At 46.2% G+C, this 17,570-nt stretch overlaps 1 protein-coding gene across 2 annotated transcripts in view; it reads left to right on the top strand.

Annotated features, from left to right (window-relative positions):
• Positions 1–17,570, top strand: part of MYO5B (myosin VB) — a 148,808-nt gene that overhangs the window by 49,863 nt on the left and 81,375 nt on the right. For both annotated transcript variants that reach the window (XM_075739704.1, XM_075739705.1), the window contains exons 5-10: positions 1,878–2,034; positions 4,296–4,439; positions 5,388–5,469; positions 9,406–9,513; positions 11,685–11,794; positions 13,386–13,651. In XM_075739704.1, coding sequence (XP_075595819.1) covers positions 1,878–2,034; positions 4,296–4,439; positions 5,388–5,469; positions 9,406–9,513; positions 11,685–11,794; positions 13,386–13,651 — 867 coding nt within the window. The remainder of the gene's footprint in view (positions 1–1,877; positions 2,035–4,295; positions 4,440–5,387; positions 5,470–9,405; positions 9,514–11,684; positions 11,795–13,385; positions 13,652–17,570) is intronic.

Genomic DNA, 17,570 nt, shown 5'->3' with positions numbered 1-17,570 from the left:
AGTATCTTAAACTGAAATGCATTTTTATGGTGTTTCCTGATGTCAGGGGAACTGCAAGGTGTAAATTTATTGTTGCATTCGTATATATTTTTGTGTGTCTGCATTCAGCTGTGATTTGTGAAAGCTGGGCAGAGTCTGGGAAGTTCAATTTGATCTTACTTAAAAGCACACTCAATTACATACTTACAGCTTAACCCAGTAGCTCTGATATTTTGGGACCTTGTGTCAAATCCTGCAGTGAAAACTCTCTCCTTCCCAAATTACAGGGGTGCTGGGTTTGCCATGTGCTGGTGATGCCCCAGGGAGCGGATCCGGGTGCCAGCAGATATTTGCCTGGAGGGATGTAGTTTCTCCTGAAAACAAGCTCCTCGTTTTGTCTTGGCCCTTTCCCTGCCTTGCAGCTCAAGCACATTAAACTGATTAATTATTGGGACGTATCTAGTAGGTAGCATGTCACGCACCCATGATGGGTAGGACTGGGTATTTTAAAATAGTTGCAATTGCTTGTGCAAGATTTTTTGTGTGAATGATTAATTTTGCAAGTAGAAAAAGGCATTTGGGTGAGTCTCGTGCTCTGTGCAAGGCTGAAAAGCTACATGAGGTGATGGACCCCCAACTTCCCCATGCAAAGTCCCATGCCCTGTAGGTATCTGGTGGTCTGTGCTGGTTCTGATGGCATCAGAGATGCTCCTGCCACCCAGCCCGGACACGGGGCATCAGTGGCTGCTCCCATCACAGCTGGAGAAGGGTTTGCATCAGCCCCTCGGTGCTGGGATAATGCTTCCCACTCCTGCACAGTATTTTCATACGTGCAGATAAAAAGGTCCAGTGTGTATTTGCTTGAATTTTGTTATCCTGGTGCTGGTACACCTGTGTCCTGTTGTAAGCAAATTCGGCGGGTGCTTGGAGAGGGCAAGGCTGCCTGAGCCCTGTGTTAACGAGCGAGTCCTTCTTAAAAACTACTTTGTTTTGCTAAGCTTCGGGAGCTGAACAAGCTTGACTTAGTGATGCCTACCAAGAATTGTTTTTAAACTCTTTATCCACTTTTTCTTACCCCTTGGTCCCAGAAGTACTGCTGCGCTTTGGAGCAGTGGCTTACAATTTGGCAGGATTTGGGGATGAATAGATGGTGTGAGGCTGATGTCAGAGACGTTCTTTGTATTATCATTGTCAAAAGTTTTAACCAGATGTTGGGAAATATGTGAGAATACTGATGCTCATATAATTGCGTAGGGAATCAAATGACTTCTGCTGTTTCCTAGTTTTAGGGTGCTTGATTTCACAACTTCAATATTTTTAATGTATTTTGAGCGTAGAGGAACCTTTCTGGGTGTCTGTGTTTTAGTAGCTCAACAGCAACTTGAGCAAGTTTCACAACTAATTGCCCGTGTTTTGTTGAGCAAAATCTGAAATGCTTGAGTGAAGGCGTTGGAGGGGAAAATTAAAGGTATAATACTAGAAACTGATACTTAGCCAATGCCTGTTAATAGTTCTCCAGATAAATGTCAAGCAGCAGAGGTTTGTTATTGCGACGTTATAAGGAATGGGCTTCTCAATGCTGGGCTACGTGCTCCAGACGTGAAGAAACCAGCAACGCTTCATGCAGGGGTTCATCTCCTGTTATCTCTGCAAGCCCTTGGAGATATTCTGGAGATATTCAGAGCATCCTTTGCGTTTTAGTTGAGATCTGTCAGAACTGTGCATTATTCACGGTCACTGTGTTAGAGTCCGGAATACATCCAGCATCCATAATGTAGGGGACAACAAAGTGAGGAAGCCGAAGGTATGTGAAGATGGAAGATTGTTTCGTGATGCAAACAAACTATTAACAAGAAAATGGATTAACTTACCAAAGCTTTTCCTCTCTGCTGCAACAGGGATGAGAAGAACCAGTCCATCATCGTGAGTGGGGAGTCGGGTGCTGGGAAGACGGTCTCTGCCAAATACACCATGCGCTTCTTTGCAACCGTCGGTGGTTCTGCCAGCAAGACCAATATTGAAGCCAAAGTCCTCGCGTCGAGCCCCATTATGGAGGTAAAAGCTGCATAATTTCCTTTGTGCTGCTTGTAGTGATCCCTGTGTCTCTCCAGACGACACAAAACCAGTGAGAGCTGTAGGAGCTTGTGAGCCAGACATGATTTGCAGCCTCACAGCAGCCCCAAGCTGTCTGAAAATACAGAAATATGCTGATAACCTCTGTTTGGTCTGGAAGCTGAGCCCGTGCATCCCCAGCACGGCTCCAGGAGCTGGGCTTTGGTGGGGCTCTGGAGGGGACAGCTTGAGCGGTGCTGCTGGCACCCTTACTCTTTTATCTTCTTCATCTTCTTCCTCCTCTTGCCTCCACATGGTACGGCCTGTTCTTCTTTAATTGTATGGGCTTGAAATAGAAGAGAAAGGGGTTACTTAATCTATTTGAGATATTTCAGTGCAGTTTTATTTTTGTTAATTTTCTGTTGCTATCTGTTCCATATAAAGGAATAACAAGTCCCTGCTCTAATGGAAAAAAATTCCCTTTTACAAATACAAAAGAAAGGGAAAGCTGCTTCATTTCATCGCACCATGACCAGATGGTGCAAATAAATATCTGAGTGCCTAAATCCCATTTTCCAAACAGATTTTGGAGCCCAAGTAACTTCATTTGCAAACTCTCCAAGTCAGTTTGAAGACAAGAGCAGTAACAAAAGCTGGCAGAGGATGCATGGTGATCTGCCGCAGCGTGGGCTTCACGCTGGTTTACTCCTTTCCTCACCCGTCTCCTGTGCCTCTGTGAAATGTAGCTGCAATACCTGGGAACGCTTAAAGGCATGCAAGGAGAAGTACATAGCGCACACTATTCTTCTGTATGACCCCATAATTTTATTGCTCTAATTTTCTTGCCTGTCTTCAATTCTGGATGCAATTTCTAAGTGCTGGGGCCAGGGAACTTGTCTGTCTTTATTGGAAAGAGCTGAGAACATTGCCCGCACAAAAAACGTGAGAGAGAACTGCCTGGTTTGCGAAAAAAAGTTTAAGTGTGGAGCTGGAATAGAGGCATGTGTGTGAAATAGCCCTTAGCAATGAGGCACACCGTGTTTGACGTACGGGACATGTGTCCCTGAGGCAGGTATCTCTACTTCATAGGCAAGGAATTGAAGATAAGCTGATGATGGTAATTCTGGATTGTAAAATACCTAGTTGTAGTGTTTGCTATAGCGGTTTGTGAACCTCTTCTTTCCCTGAGGGATAGGTGTTGGGATGGAGAGCGTGTGCTCTGCCCTGCTGCTTTTCCGGATGGTCTGGGATGTGTGCTGGAGGGTTGGAGGTGGGAAGTGGGGGCTGTGGGTCTGGGAGTGCCATAAGTGGAAGGGTGAGCTGTGGTAAAGGGGTAAAAAAATGGGCGTTGGGGAAAGGAGGTGCGGTAGCTGGCAGAGGAGTTGGGGGGGTGGTGGATGGTTGGGTCAGGGAGCAGGCAGAGCTTGCTGAGGTGACCTGCAAAGGAGAGCCTGGGAAAGGCAGCCAGCCTTGGAGAGGTGCACACGGGCTCTTTCCTGAACGTGCCTCTTCCCTTCCGTCGCTGCTTCTGTGTCTGCTGGAGGCTCATCGTCTCGGGACAGGGGAAGGGTAGTAGAAAGTAAGGCTGGTGTAGCCATGAAGGGGAGTATTGCCTTTCTCTGGACCTCTTGCATCACCACAAGTTGGTCCTTTGGCTGCTTGGTGGACTCCCATGATTGCAGTGCTGCACCCCTGATGTTTGCACGCGTGCTGGATTCTCTCCTCTCCCTTCTGCCACTGTGTGCGGCAGCATTGCCTGCCCGGGAGGTGACAGGTAGGGACTGGAGAGGCATGGAGGGGCTCTGGGCATGTCACCAAACCCACGGACCAAAGCCTCAACATCTGGAGATGGATTGCAGCTGGCTCCCTCCTTCTCGTAGGGCTTTGTCGCCCATGTCCCCTCCAGGAGAGCAGATGTCGGCTGTCGTTGAACGAAGGTGGGGGCATCCTATAAGGCAAAATAGGAGTGCTGTAGCTGTTGGGATGTGGATGATCTGATGACTGAAAATGTGGTGTTTTCGGCTTTTTTGTGGAAGAAAACCACACAGAAATAGAAATGAGCGTTTGTACAGTAACAGAGTCCTCCCCGAAGACACACTGCTGCTCTGCATTCATCAGCTCCCTGTGCTCTGCCTTCTGCATCTGGGAAGGGGTTTTCTTCAAATCCTCCCGTGACTGTTTATGTAACACTGATTACAAATTTAAATGTTTAAACAATTTAAAAAATTAAATTAAAAATTAATGTTTGATTTTGTTTTATGCAGGCAATTGGAAATGCTAAAACAACCAGGAATGACAACAGCAGTCGCTTTGGGAAATACATTCAGATCGGCTTTGATAAAAGATACCACATCATTGGTGCCAATATGAGGACATATCTGTTGGAAAAATCACGAGTTGTATTCCAGGTGAGGAGTTGTGCTATTTTTTTCTTCTTTTCTGTCTTTTGGGTGCTGTGCTCCTGGAATTTAATAGTCTTGGTCTTTTCTTTGGATTATTAAAAAAAAAAAAAAAAAAAATCACTTTAAAAGTAGCTTTCCTAGTGGTCACGGCTTCCAGACGTGTCTTTCAGGCTCAGTCTTTTGCAGTTGTTCTTGATAATCCCAACCTGGTGATCTCGTTCTGGAGGAATATGTACCTGGGAGACTCATTAGTTGGCCCCTGGTTGTTCCCGCCATCCGTCTGAGGCTGGAGCCCCGAGTAGGGACCGCTGCTCCTGGCCTGGCTGCTGGGCAGGGGTGGGAAGCCTTTCTCTGGGCAGCTGCTGAGATTCTTATTGAACCTCATAAAAAGGTTCAAATTGCAGGCAACAACTTTAAATTTTGAAGATGGGAGGGAGGCAGGAGAAGGGCTGAGGAAGCTGATGTCTCTGCCGTGGCATATCCTGTGGGTTTCTCGTGCAGGGCTCGGGACAAGCTTTCTTGGTTTGTGCTTGATATCTAGCTCAGAAGCACCTGAAAAACTTTTGTCCTCACACAAAAAAAACCCCAACTGCAAAAATTCTAAAACCAAACAATGTTGGGAATCCACAAGTGTAGGCCACCTCTCTTAATGTTGCTGTCGGTTTGCAACTCAGTGTGTATTAGCTAACCTAACTTAGGGATAAAGTGCGTAAGATAATATTATTTATTTCCTTTGTGAGACGGGCAATGTATTTTGGTCAGGGCAAGGCTTGGGGCCTCCTTTTTCCCAGGTGGCACAAGGTCCCCGTCGTCTTGGTGGCACCGAGGAGGTCTTGATGGTGGGAGTCCGGGGATGGGGTCAGGGTGGGCCCAGGCTCAGCAGGCACTGGGCGGAGGTGGGAGCGTTGCTGTAACTTCTTCTCACCTCTATTATCTCGGTATTTTTCCCCGTAGGCGGAAGATGAGCGCAACTACCACATCTTCTATCAGCTTTGTGCCTCTGCGAGTCTTCCAGAGTTCAAAGACCTTGGACTAAGTAAGTACTTCTGCCTCCCTGCTTGCCAGTGGTATGATGGCAACAGGAAAGCATTGTGGGGTTAGAAATGCAGGTCATCGATGAGGTTGTGTGCGTCTGGGGGAGGAGGTAGAGGCAGGTGAGCTTGAAGGGCTGCTTCTCCCCAGTGGTGCACCAGTTCGCTCATGCCATCTCCAGGGATGTGGCACCTTGGATGAGACACCAGCCCGCATCACCTCCGCCGTGCAGCAACTTGGTGCATAAGGTGCATGAAGTTTGTGCGGCGCTGGTCGGTGCTGTTAGGCTCCTGCAAGCGCTGCTGTGGCTGGAGGTTAGCCGTGGTGGGAGAAGCCTGTGTATTTTGTAGAATCTACGTGCTGAACCACAGTCAACCACCAGCTGTGGTAGATGCCAGCTGATGCCGGGAGATCATGTGTTAATATTGTAGGAAACTTGTGTAAAGATCTGTATTTCAAGTGAAGTATGAGTATGGGTTGATCTGGCCGGTGTCTTGAAGCTTTGTCCTTTGAATCTGCTATCTTTTTAGATTGACTGTCAATGGTTAACTCCCCAGATGCATCCCAAGTTGCAACAAAACCTCTGTAAGATGCCTGAATTAGAGTTTTTTCACTTGCAGCATGGGGTGCAGAGATTTGTTGTAATTAGTTTTTTTTTATCTTGAATATTTGCTGTTGCTTAAAAAGGGAAGCGAGGCTTAAAAGCACGCTTTTAAGTATTTAAAGTGGTGAGGAAGGCAGGTTGTGATCCCAACATAGAGCATCTTGCTGCTGCAGAGTCTCTCAGAGGTTTCCATCATGGCTCTAGAGGAGCTGTAGATCGAGAGACAGGCTTTCTGCTTCTGGGTAGTTCTGGGCTTGTGTTAATGACTTTTTTGATCAACTTCAGCACATTGGCCACAGTTACCAATCACGGGTGCTAAAATGGAAGCAGTCCTGTTCTTGTCTTGTTGTGACCAGTAAGCCTTGGTGCATCACCCAACTGTAGTCCGTACTCTGACCAGTGACACCAAACCAGACACCCACATCCATGAGTTTGCTTAGGGTGTAAGATAACTTCTGAGACTGTCTAGGCATAACCTTAATGTCTGTCCCAGGACGCCTGGGTGGGAGGTGAAGGTTTTGCGTGATTCACTGTGCACCAGCCATAGTGTGAAACTTGGCTCTGTAAGTCAGGGCTTGAGGTGGACCTGGGGCTCCTTTTGGTCTCTGTGGGTCGCAAAGTGATGTTCCTCTGACAGTGGCTTCCCAGCTACCATCTAAGACCCTGTATTTGGTCCCATTGCGTGCTCACATGACCCCAGAGCACATCTCTTTGAGCACTTTCAAGAGTTTCTACTATGGGGTTATGCGCTTCATTTTTTCAAAGATACCCTGAGTAATGTTGTCCCCTGGGATCTTAAACTTCAGAAATAAATGATTTCACCCCAGTCTGGGAGACAAGTTGATGTGGGAGACCTCCAGCTGTGAAACCACCTTTCTCTTCTTGGGAACATGTGGATCAGAGGAAATCTCAGTCTTTTTCAACATAGCTCTTTAAAAGCCTGGTCTGTTTTTGTGGTGACTGGTAGTACTGAAGGCTGAGAGTGCTCTGCTCTCCTGACACATCATCCAGGACATCTTTATGCTGCTGTGACTGGCTCTCAGCTTCAGTGTCTCCTTTCCTATCAAAATTTGGTGTTGTCAGTGCCTGACAGTCTCCAGCTGTGCTTTTCCATTTGCTGTATCACAGGATGCGCAGGTATCTGCACAGCCTCCTGCTTGTGCATTTGGGTAAAATGCAACAATGGAAAAAGAAGCGATTGTCTCCAAAATTAAAGGTGTGTGTCTTTGGGGTTTTCTGCACCTTGCAATTGCTTGGAAATAGCCCCTGAAATGTTTTCCTGGCTGGCAGATGCGGCGCTGCTCATGCACTCGTCGGGGATGGCATCTGGGAGACAGTGACGTCTGCACTGCGAACTGTGCTCATCGGGGTCAACATGGCTCTGCCCTGTTGAATTAGCAGTGTTGGGCAGTTTTCTGTGAATGCAGATGTGCACAATTGACTTATTTTCCTTTCGAGGGATTTTTTTTTTTGTTACCAACTTTGCATCAGATTTACTAGCCTGTATCTCAAGATGACTAGTCAAAACTCAAACTTATTTCCTCATTTTTTCCTTTTTTTCCTTTTTTCCTCATATTTTCCTTTCGTCCCCAAGGCTTATACAAAGCAAGGGGTATCTTGATGTGCAAATCCACCTTTTTTTTTAGACAGAGAGGAGGATGTATATTTTTTCATATCAAAAGTAGGATCTGTTGTTTCTCCTTTGAGTCTTGCACATAGAAAGAATGGTTGTTACTCTTTTATGTTGCAAAATGCCAGAAAACAAAGAGAGCCTATAAACTTACGTGAGCCCAGCAGAGTAAACCAGTAAGTGTTGGCCCTTCAGGTTGGGCAATACTAAAAGTTGGATTTCAAACTAGAAAGTAAATACGTGACTTAAAACATGGGAGTTGGTGTGCAACGTGGCGCCCTTTTGACGTGCGGTGTCTAACGTAATGATGCCTGGGCCATGGCGTAAAGCAGGTATATGCTTTATTTGCAGTGAACCAAAGGGTTTTCTGTGGTTATTGAAATGATTGCACACATACTGAAATATAAATATTGGAGCTGGTTATAACAGAGATGACTCGAGGCAGGAGCATGTCCCAATGTGGATGGTTAAAACTGGTGCCAGACATCCTGGTCCCATCAACCATCTCCAGTCCTGGATGCATCTTGCAGGTGACATGCAGCAACATCAAGCTGTTGATGTGATGTGCTCCATCACGGGCTGGGTGTGCTCCCGTTGTGCTGTGGGGACCGGGATGGACATCGGGTCTCTGACCCCATTCAGCATTTTCTGCCCCTTGTTCCCAATGCTCCGGCAACGAGCAGAATCTGCAGCCTCTGGATTCCAGGGCTTTGTATGCCAAGAAGAATTAAATGTTTTTCTTACAACCTGAAAGTACAGCTAATGCAAAAGCCTGCGGGAGGTCTGGGAAGGGATGGGGACCTTCTGGTGGCAATGTGAGTCAAAAAAAGTGCAGATTGCAGTGTTTTTAAAGATTATCAGCAGGCCGATATGGAACACACAGTTGGCTGTTTTTCTCATCATTTTCATGATACTTCGGAAATATGTTTGTGAGTGTTAATGATGTTTCTTAGCTTTTCTTTGTGAGTCCCCTGTACCCGGTTCAAAACGAGTTGAAGCTGGTGCTGAGAACTGATCCTGGGTGGGATGGAGCCCCGGGGCCAAGCCTGCTCCTGCACTGCCGGGACTCAGCCTGGCAGCCTTGGGCACATATCTTAATCGTTTTGGCCTAAAATAAGTCCTCTTTTTTAAGGAAGGGTGCTGGCATGCGCAACTTTTTAAAGTGGGTATAAATCCCGTGATCTCTTCTTCTTGTATCTGCATTTGAAATGCCTCTCGGTCTCCATTGGATTTGGCTTTGCATCGTTCTGAAAGAACTTTGCTAAAGCATGGATGCTTAAATGGTGTAATGCTGGCACTGCAAGCGATCCTCCGTTCCCTTTGCTCCCTAGGTTTGAGGCATCATGTGGGAAAGGTGTTAAAATGACTGAATTGGTCATGAGTATGTAAAACAAGATAAAAAAACCTGAAAGTAGTAACCTCAGTATTTGAAGTAATATGCACCTGTGCAATAGAGCATTTATTCAAATCCCAAATATACCACAGCTCTGCCCCGGTTGAACTTGCTTTGTATGGGGAAGGGGCTTTATCACTGCAAGAAGTAGTCACAGTCACTTATCAAGGTGATGCTTCATCCATTTTTAAGTAAACTATGGTTCAAAGGAGACGGGTGCCCTTCGAGGATGGGGGACAGGGAGCATCCCAGTGCACGCCGTGACGGGTGAGTGCTGGTTGCTGATTTGTTTCTTCTCTTTCTTCTCCCCTAGCGTGTGCCGAAGACTTTTTCTACGCTTCTCAGGGAGGTGACACATCTATTGATGGCATGGATGATGCTGATGACTTTGAGAAAACCAGGCATGCCTTCACCCTGCTTGGTAAGGGGTTGCTCTGCTTGGAGGCTTCCCGGCAGAAGTCTCCTGCAAATGTTTTTCAGTATTTTGCCTGAATTATATGGCTCTCTTGTAACACTAAGAGGTATAAATCCATGTTCTTATTGACCTGGCTGGCTTTACTTTGTTCTTTAGTGTGAGCTGGAGCAGTGTTTCTTGCAGCTATCTGCAAAGTGGCAGTGAAATGGAGGAAGACACTGAATTTAAGAGAAACCTAAATAAACCATTCAGGAGTCAAATCTATGCTGCTATTTTTTACCCTATTTACAAGCAGGAAAACAGCTATTACTCTGCAGTTCAATCTGTATTTGGGTTGAGGGTGATATCACTTCTTGGAACATCACAGTATTGTACCGAATAGCTGATTCCTCAGAATAGTGAGCTGAGAACATCCCTGCTGTGCAGGGTCCGCATGGCCAGCTGCAAAATCTGCAGCTGCAACAACCACCCGTGCATGCTGCAGTTGAGCAGTGCAGTAACCTGCCTGCAGCACTGACTGTTTGAAAGATAAAACAGTTTTTGCAGGGGAAGATATTCCCAGTTTATTAATGTTTATCTGAAACCAGGTTTTTAAATCCTGGTAAGTCTTGGTGCCTCTCCATTGCATTTTATATATTGGGAGAGGAGCTCATGATGTTCACAGCCAGCTGTGAAATCCCCCTGAGCAGCTGTATCGCAGCCACTGGCTGTGGCAGCAACGAGCATGGGGACTCATTTCAGGAGCTATAATTGCAAGTGTTTCCCCAAAATTTGTCCTCTTTGTGTTTTAGGTGGGCTTGATGTCTCTCCTTTTTTCTTTCTTTTTTTTTTTTTTTTTTTTGGCATGACAGTGGAGTCTTGTCTTTACCCTGCTTTTGTCTGGCTGGTGTGACTTCTATTAACTACTCCACTGGTTAAAATATGACTCCACTGGTTGCTCCAAAATTGCCCAGGGAGCTCTCTCCCCACCTCCTTGCCATGTGTAGTTTCTTTTTTGTCCCCTTCTCTGTCTCCCTACTGGTCCCCATGAAGCACTGCGTGAGCATCTTCATCCGCTGCTAATTTGATGATGTTTTCGTGCTCTTCACATGCTTCCTCAGGCTCTGCCTTTCCTCATTTTTCTTCAGTGTTTCCCAGCACTGTCTGATTCTGTTCAGGGCCTGGTGAAATTTCTAGATATTTTCTAGTCTTGCCTTTTTTATATATAACAAGGAGAAGTCAGATTTATCTGCAAATCCCCACCCTAGCCAGGCTTAACTCCAATTAAGAGTGCCAAGTAACAGCAGAGCATTGCTCCTTTTAGTAACCTTGAAATGTTTCTTGCTGTGCTGATAACAGAAAAGTCCCAAGAGAGAGAAAGGGAAGCTCTTGATAATTCAAAAACCAGCAGGTGATGTCTCAGACCTTGGGTGGATAATTAGGACACCGGCACTGAACACAAAGGGAGCACAGAAACCCAGTTGGGATGTAAAAATGCAAGATACGGCAAGAAAGCTGTGTGCAGGCTGCTGCTGAGCAAAGCTCCTGCTGGGAATGCCTGCACAAGCATGCCAGAGAAAAAGATATAAAGCAATAATATATATCACCCCCAGTGAAGACCCACAACATATAGTTCCTGTTGAGACACTGGGGACCACAAGACAGAGCTGCACATCACCTCCCTGGTGACTTGCTGGATACAGCTGTAGCATCAGTCTGGAGGCGTTGTGCATCATGTGCATGGCTTTAATTTTCTCTTCTCTTTGTGGGACGCTGGCAATAAGTTGTAATTTCTGTGCTTCAGTTGTTGGCAAGATCTCACTGTTGGACTACGATTGCAGAGAAACAACTCCTTGTTCTATAAAAGCCGCAGAGCCTCTGTAGCTGTCATCTCGTTTGATCATTATGGAGTAGCATCCTTGGTTTTGTGCATGTTCGCAACAGTATTAAATCCATCTGTGATAAAATTGCTTTGATACAACCATTAGGGGTAAAGAAATAACACGAGGAGCTCCTCTCACAGTCTGCTCTCATTTTTGAGCATTTTGAGAGTTTATGATGAGTTTATTGGGAGAGGTCTGATAACTCTGAAAACCAACAGCCTGGGAAGCAAATCAAACACCACAGGCATTTTCAAATAAACTGAAAATTGCAGTTTCTTTTCTGTTGTGACAATCAGCTATCAATTGTTCCCGTAGGAGTGAAGGAGTCTCATCAGATGACCATTTTTAGGATAATTGCTGCCATTCTGCACCTAGGAAACTTGGAAATCCAAGCAGAACGAGACGGCGATGCCTGTAGTGTGTCGGTAGGTCACTAGCAAGAGTGGGGTGCATGGGGAGCTTTGCATGCTCATAAATCAGGATGCGTTGGATGTGTTGAGCTTCGCAGCAGTGTCCTTTGGTAGAAAGCCATTTTTCTCCTGGTTTTCTTTGCTTTTTCTTTTTTTTTTTTTTAAAAAACACATCCTGATTTCCCGGTTGCTTTGTTTTTCCTGGAAGACAGTGCATTATTTCTCCTCTCTAGCCAGCCCGTAAGTGAGATGATTCAAAGGTTGCTTACCACCTTACGTCCCAGCCCATCTTTAACTCTGCTTTCTTAAAAGATTTGGTGCACAGAGTATTGGCGGAACAGTGACTCCCACCAGCAGAAGGTGTGATGATCTACAACCGCTTTGCTACAGGCAAAGCCACGAGGCTGCTGCTTGTAAGGTGGCCATCCAGTATTCAAAGGAACGCAGTTAATTAGCAAGAATAAATAAGACTGAAGATGCCTTAGTGGTGCTTTTTCTGTTTCTGTGTGTGTTTGGGGGGCGAGGGGGAAGTGATTATCCAGAAAATACCGTCCTGTCAATTATCAATGCATCCCAGACTGGGTCGTTTTTTCCTAATTAAAGTATTAAAACGGGTTCTGCACACTCTTTTAGTGGTACCCCAGAGGCTGGGGGTAATTTGCTTGCTATTTCACCACATGGATATGTAAAAGGGATCTGCTCCAGCAATGTTGAGTTCTTTAACAGAGCACGTGTTGTTTAATTACTTTCAAACGTAATTGCATGGTATTAAATCAATCCTGTTAAGACTTTGAATCCATGGTCAAAAAGATACCAGAGCAAAAAAGCATCCTAGACGACTTTTAAAATGCATTTTTCTCTCCATCCCCAAACCCATCCAGCTTCTATACAAGTATGTATCTAACTGGAAACACTTTACTTCCTTTAGATATGTATTATTACACTGAGGAAAGGGAAATTGATTTCTTAGTGTCCAAAAGGCAGTGCCCGCTATCTGTAATAGAGACTCAGAACTGCCTTGACTTAGTTTGAGGGGGGGAAAAAAATACAATGCGCTGGAGAAAGTGAAGCTGACATTTCATTTTATTGATTATGCAAAACACAACCCCCTTCTGGTAATGCACATTGTGCAGCTGTGTTATTCAAAGTGGAGTTATTTTGTAAAAGGCACAGTGTAATGGCATAGCCTAAGCTTTAACTTGAGGGTTAGTCAAGGTTGCTCTGATGGACTGTGTAGCTGCAGCACAAGGAGGAATAAAGTGGAGAGTGCTCTTTCCTGTTGGCAGTCACCATGGAAATCTGCTCTTTACGAAGATCGAGACCTTAAGGATAGCCCGAGCAGAGGAAAGCTGCAGGGTGTACCCCGTTCAGAGCTCTGTGTGAGCCGTTTCATCCGTGTCCATGCAGGCTGGTGCAACTGGAAGAGTGCTCATCACTTCTCTCATCAACCGCAGAGAAACACAGTATTTCCCTAAATAGTTACGAAATGCTGCTAATAGTTACGAAATGCTGCTAATTTCTTCCACTGATCTGGGAGCGTGGTGTTAGAACTCCAGTTTTGGAGTATCACCGACTTGCTAACGTTACTTCTCGTTCCGCCCCTCAGAGCGAGGACGAGCACTTGAACAACTTCTGCAGCTTGCTGGGAGTGGAGCAGAGCCAGATGCAGCACTGGCTTTGCCATCGCAAGCTCATCACCACGGCCGAGACCTACGTGAAGAGCATGTCCGTGCAGCAAGTGGTGAACGCCCGGAACGCCCTGGCCAAGCACATCTATGCCCAGCTATTCAACTGGATCGTGCAGCACATCAACAAGGCCCTGCACACCACCGCCAAGCAGCACTCCTTCATCGGCGTGCTGGATATCTATGGGTAGGCACGCTTTCTGCTTTTAAGGCTGTGCCTTAAAAATGCTTTCTGATTTGTCTCGCTCTTCTGGCAGTGCACGCCTGACTTTGGCTTGTGGCAGGTGATGGGAATAATAGGAAGGGATGCAAAAAAGCGCAGTTGTGCGTGGTTTGCAGTTTTGATCCTCCTTTAGGTTGTGCAACCCTGACCCTGAAATGGTGCCCGCAGATCTGTTTGAGCGCTGGCGTTTGGGATTTACCTCCCATGCCATTCCAATTCAGGATTTCTGTCCACCGTGCTGTCTAAAGCATCAAGCTTAAAGATGAGCTAGGGGTAAAGGTGCTGATGTGGAGACCAAAAGCTGAGCTTGGCTCTGCCTGGAGTTGCTGTGGGGTTTGAGGGAACTACTTTTGTTCTTCAGCTGTGAAAGCACTGCTGCAGGGTCCTTGTGCAGCGAGGGCTTTCGGAGGGCTTTGGGAATGTGCGGTCAGGGGGTAAGGTGTAAAAAGCTCTGGCACAACCGAGGGCAAGGCTTGCAGCCTGCAACTTCAGGGTGAGAGTTGTAGCTGCTCCAGGAGCTGGACCCTGACCCAGTGCAGTCGCTGTGCTTGCTCAGTCCCAAATCGCGTGTCGTGGCAGACTCCTTGTAAGGTCTGTCAGATCTAGGTGAACCTGAAGTTCAGAATAAAATCCTGCTGAAGCAGTTCTGGGTCAGATGCATAAAGCTTTTATGGCTGTAATACCTACGCAATTACTGGAATTGCATCTTGTGTATAAAACCTCCCGTGGGGTTTCTACAGCTGCTGATGTTTGGGATGTTGATTTTAACATCCACTGGACAGCCATGGCAGCAGAAAGGATGCCAGAAGTCAGTGCTGGAGCATGGGTGTAGCCCACTGCTTGCCCAGCTCCATCAGCGAGCCATATGGCAAAGTTTACAGGAACACTTGTATCAAGTATGATAAGAATACAGTCCTCTTTGGTTTGGGATTTCAATGAGATGGCTTGAAAAGGTGAGGTGGCTGTCAGAGCTTTGCAAGTGTCTGTCCTAGGTAGATAGCACAGGACCTGGAAGATCTTAAATCATCAGCTGGGATTGGCACAGTCTGGTCCGAAGTCTGTATGAGATGGAAAAGCTGTTTCCCATCAGTGTTGCTACAAACAGAGATTTCTGCAGGCTGGGATATGATAAATAAAGCTTTGAGATGGAGCCATGCGGGTGATAGTGGGTCAATGCAGAAAATTGGATGTCTGAGTTAGAAAATCAGCCACGGTGTTTCAGAAATCTGAATAAAAGGAGACTTGAGGATAACGCTCATGAAAGATTAAGCTGGGCTTGAAAACCTGTTAGTGTGGAAGAAAAACCTCCCTGAGCTGCAGGTCTGCTGTACGTCACATCCAGCGTGTGGGCCAGCTGATGCTTTTACAGCACTGGTGTCACCACAGAGTACAGCAGGATTTTTTTTCCGTGGGTACCTGCAAGGTCCTATTGAAAGAGGCAGGTTTGCAGTGGAATGGTGTCTGTGCTCCAGGCCATACCACTTGTGTATCAGTCCAGTCTCCTAAAGAGATGGTAAATCCCTTCCAGAAGGGGGTATTGCTGTCTAAATGCTGAATAATTAACAATGGAGGGACTTTTGGTGCCGGGAGTGCCTGAGTCTCTGCAGTCCTTAAAAGTGGTTTGGTTCCCCAAACTCAGGTTATTTGGGAACTTTAATGCATTCTCCCAAATACTGGATTTTTTTTTTATTTTTATTTTTTTTTTTCCCAAAATGTCTGTTGTTCTTCCTTTTCCTCTCACAGAGGAATTAATCTAGAAAGGCAGGGACGCTGCCTGCAGCCTCCACGGCATGTCCCTGACATCCTGAGAGCACCTCTGTCCTGGTGCTCCTGGAGGATGACTGTCCCCATGGGTGGGATTTCTAGGAACACCATCCAAACCAAGGGTGCAGAGCCTTTGGGGTTTGAATGTCCTGATGGGCATTCTCTATCATTTGACTCCACATCCTTAAATCTGTTGGTATTGAGGTGAGAGGGTGCAGCATTAAAAACCTTAATGTATTTACTGAAAGTGCGTCATTTGCTATAGTGGCAATACCATGGTCCATCTGAAGAGTGGATTCATGTGGCATTCCTGGACTTGGTGGGATGGCTTGTTTTTGCCATGTAAGGGGAAGTGCAAACACCCAGGTGGCCAGCTGTATGCTGGACTTATTTATGAACTTTAAATATTTTAGTATAAAACCCGGTGCTGCAGCAGATTTAGGAGGCACCAGTTGTACAGCAGAACAGGAGAAAAGCCAAAATGCAACATTTGCTCCCCAATGTCCACTTGCAGGAGCTGTCCCCAAGCTGGGATGTGCCTTTCCGGGAGCCCTGGTGATGGATTGGAGCGGTGAATGTGTTTGTTTTTTGCACAAGGATATAGGCACCAAAATGAATAGAAACAAAACAGTCATTGGTTTGCTTTTCCCATTAGGATGTCGTCTTAGCACAGTCACTTTGCGCAGGCAGGACCTCCTGGCAAGGGCACGCAGGGAGGTGGCGACCAAACTGCTCCATCAATTAGCAAATTGCGCTGTCAGAGTCCCTTAATTAGTGACTTCACAAAATCTCCCTTGGAGCTGATGTTGTATAGCTGCTCTGTTCCTGGCTGGTGCTCGCTGGGAGGGTTCATAAATCACATCTGGCATCTCTGAGGCAGAAAAAGAGTTTCCACTCCAATGTATTTCCCTCTTGTACCCCTGCTCTCCTTGTCTTTTTCCACTTAGCTCACTGTGCCTCTCCATCTCTGTTTTAGTTAAATCCTTTCTTGGCCCACTACTCTGATCATGAACCTGCAGGAACTGGTGTTTCCAAGGGGGAGACCCTTTAGTTGCAAGAGCTGAAGGCACTGATCTGCAACCAAGATAAGCACAGCAGGAGCTCTTCAAGGACATGTTCATCACTGAGGCTCTGGCCACATGTTTAATATAAACATTTGTTGGTCCCAGACACCAGAATTTGTTCCATTAAAGACTGTAAAGCTCAGTTCCTGGGATGAGGAGGGATTGAGCATCCTCTGCCTGGCACAGGCTGAATCAGCTCCGGGGCGATGCTGGCCCCGGGGCGGGCGGAGGGAGAGGAGGTCCTGGGTTTCCTTCAGAGCCACTGGGAAAATAAAAGCCCAAAAGTGGTTCCTTTCTGCCATTCCCCCTTTTCCTTTTCCACTGCCTTTCTCCAAGGGCTCAGGCATTTTGTATGGTGAGGGCATTACCCCCTGCAATACCTGGGGAGTAACTGCATCACGTGGGTAGCAGCCAGGTAGTCCTCAGAAAATACCAGAAATATTAATTCTGGGGAAAAAAAGGGCCTTCCTTTGTTTAGTGCTTTATGACTATTCTGCCAGCTCCTACAGTACCTGTTACCTGAGCAATTAATTTGCCACGCATTTATCATTACAACAGCTTATTAAGCTCAGGGAGCTTTGCCACTTCTTCCTTTAGTTTAATCCTTACAGTCACGTGTCAAAGACTTTTTTTTTTCTCCCTCCTCCAACTGTGCCTTAAAAATAGAAATATAAATAACATAATTCCTTGTGCTAGCTGAAAAACTTCCTTTTTTAAGAGTGAGCCCAGCTCCCTCTGCCTGTCCCTTGGTGTTGCATGCTTCAGCCTCAACCGCCTCAGGGGCTCTGCTGTCTTTCTGATGCTTCCCTGTAGTTTCTATTATTAAAACTGCATATTTTTTCTTTTCTAATTGTGACTAGGAAGCTAGTTTTGAGCTCAGTTTGGAGTTGGCCCATGGCCCGTGGAGGGGTGGGAAAGTGTTTTGGCAAGGGGAGCTTTTGAAGCCCTGGTGAAGAGGGACATCACCGAGAGCAACGTCTAACTCCCTTTAAGGAACGTGCTGGAATTGGAGCTGAAAGCACCTTCTGCCTTCCAGAAGTCACTTGCTCACATGT

Source organism: Balearica regulorum, chromosome Z, assembly GCF_011004875.1.
Source record: "Balearica regulorum gibbericeps isolate bBalReg1 chromosome Z, bBalReg1.pri, whole genome shotgun sequence".
Taxonomy (NCBI): domain Eukaryota; kingdom Metazoa; phylum Chordata; class Aves; order Gruiformes; family Gruidae; genus Balearica; species Balearica regulorum.
The sequence above is the reverse complement of the archived record's forward strand: the minus strand, read 5'-3'. Positions and strand labels throughout refer to the sequence as shown.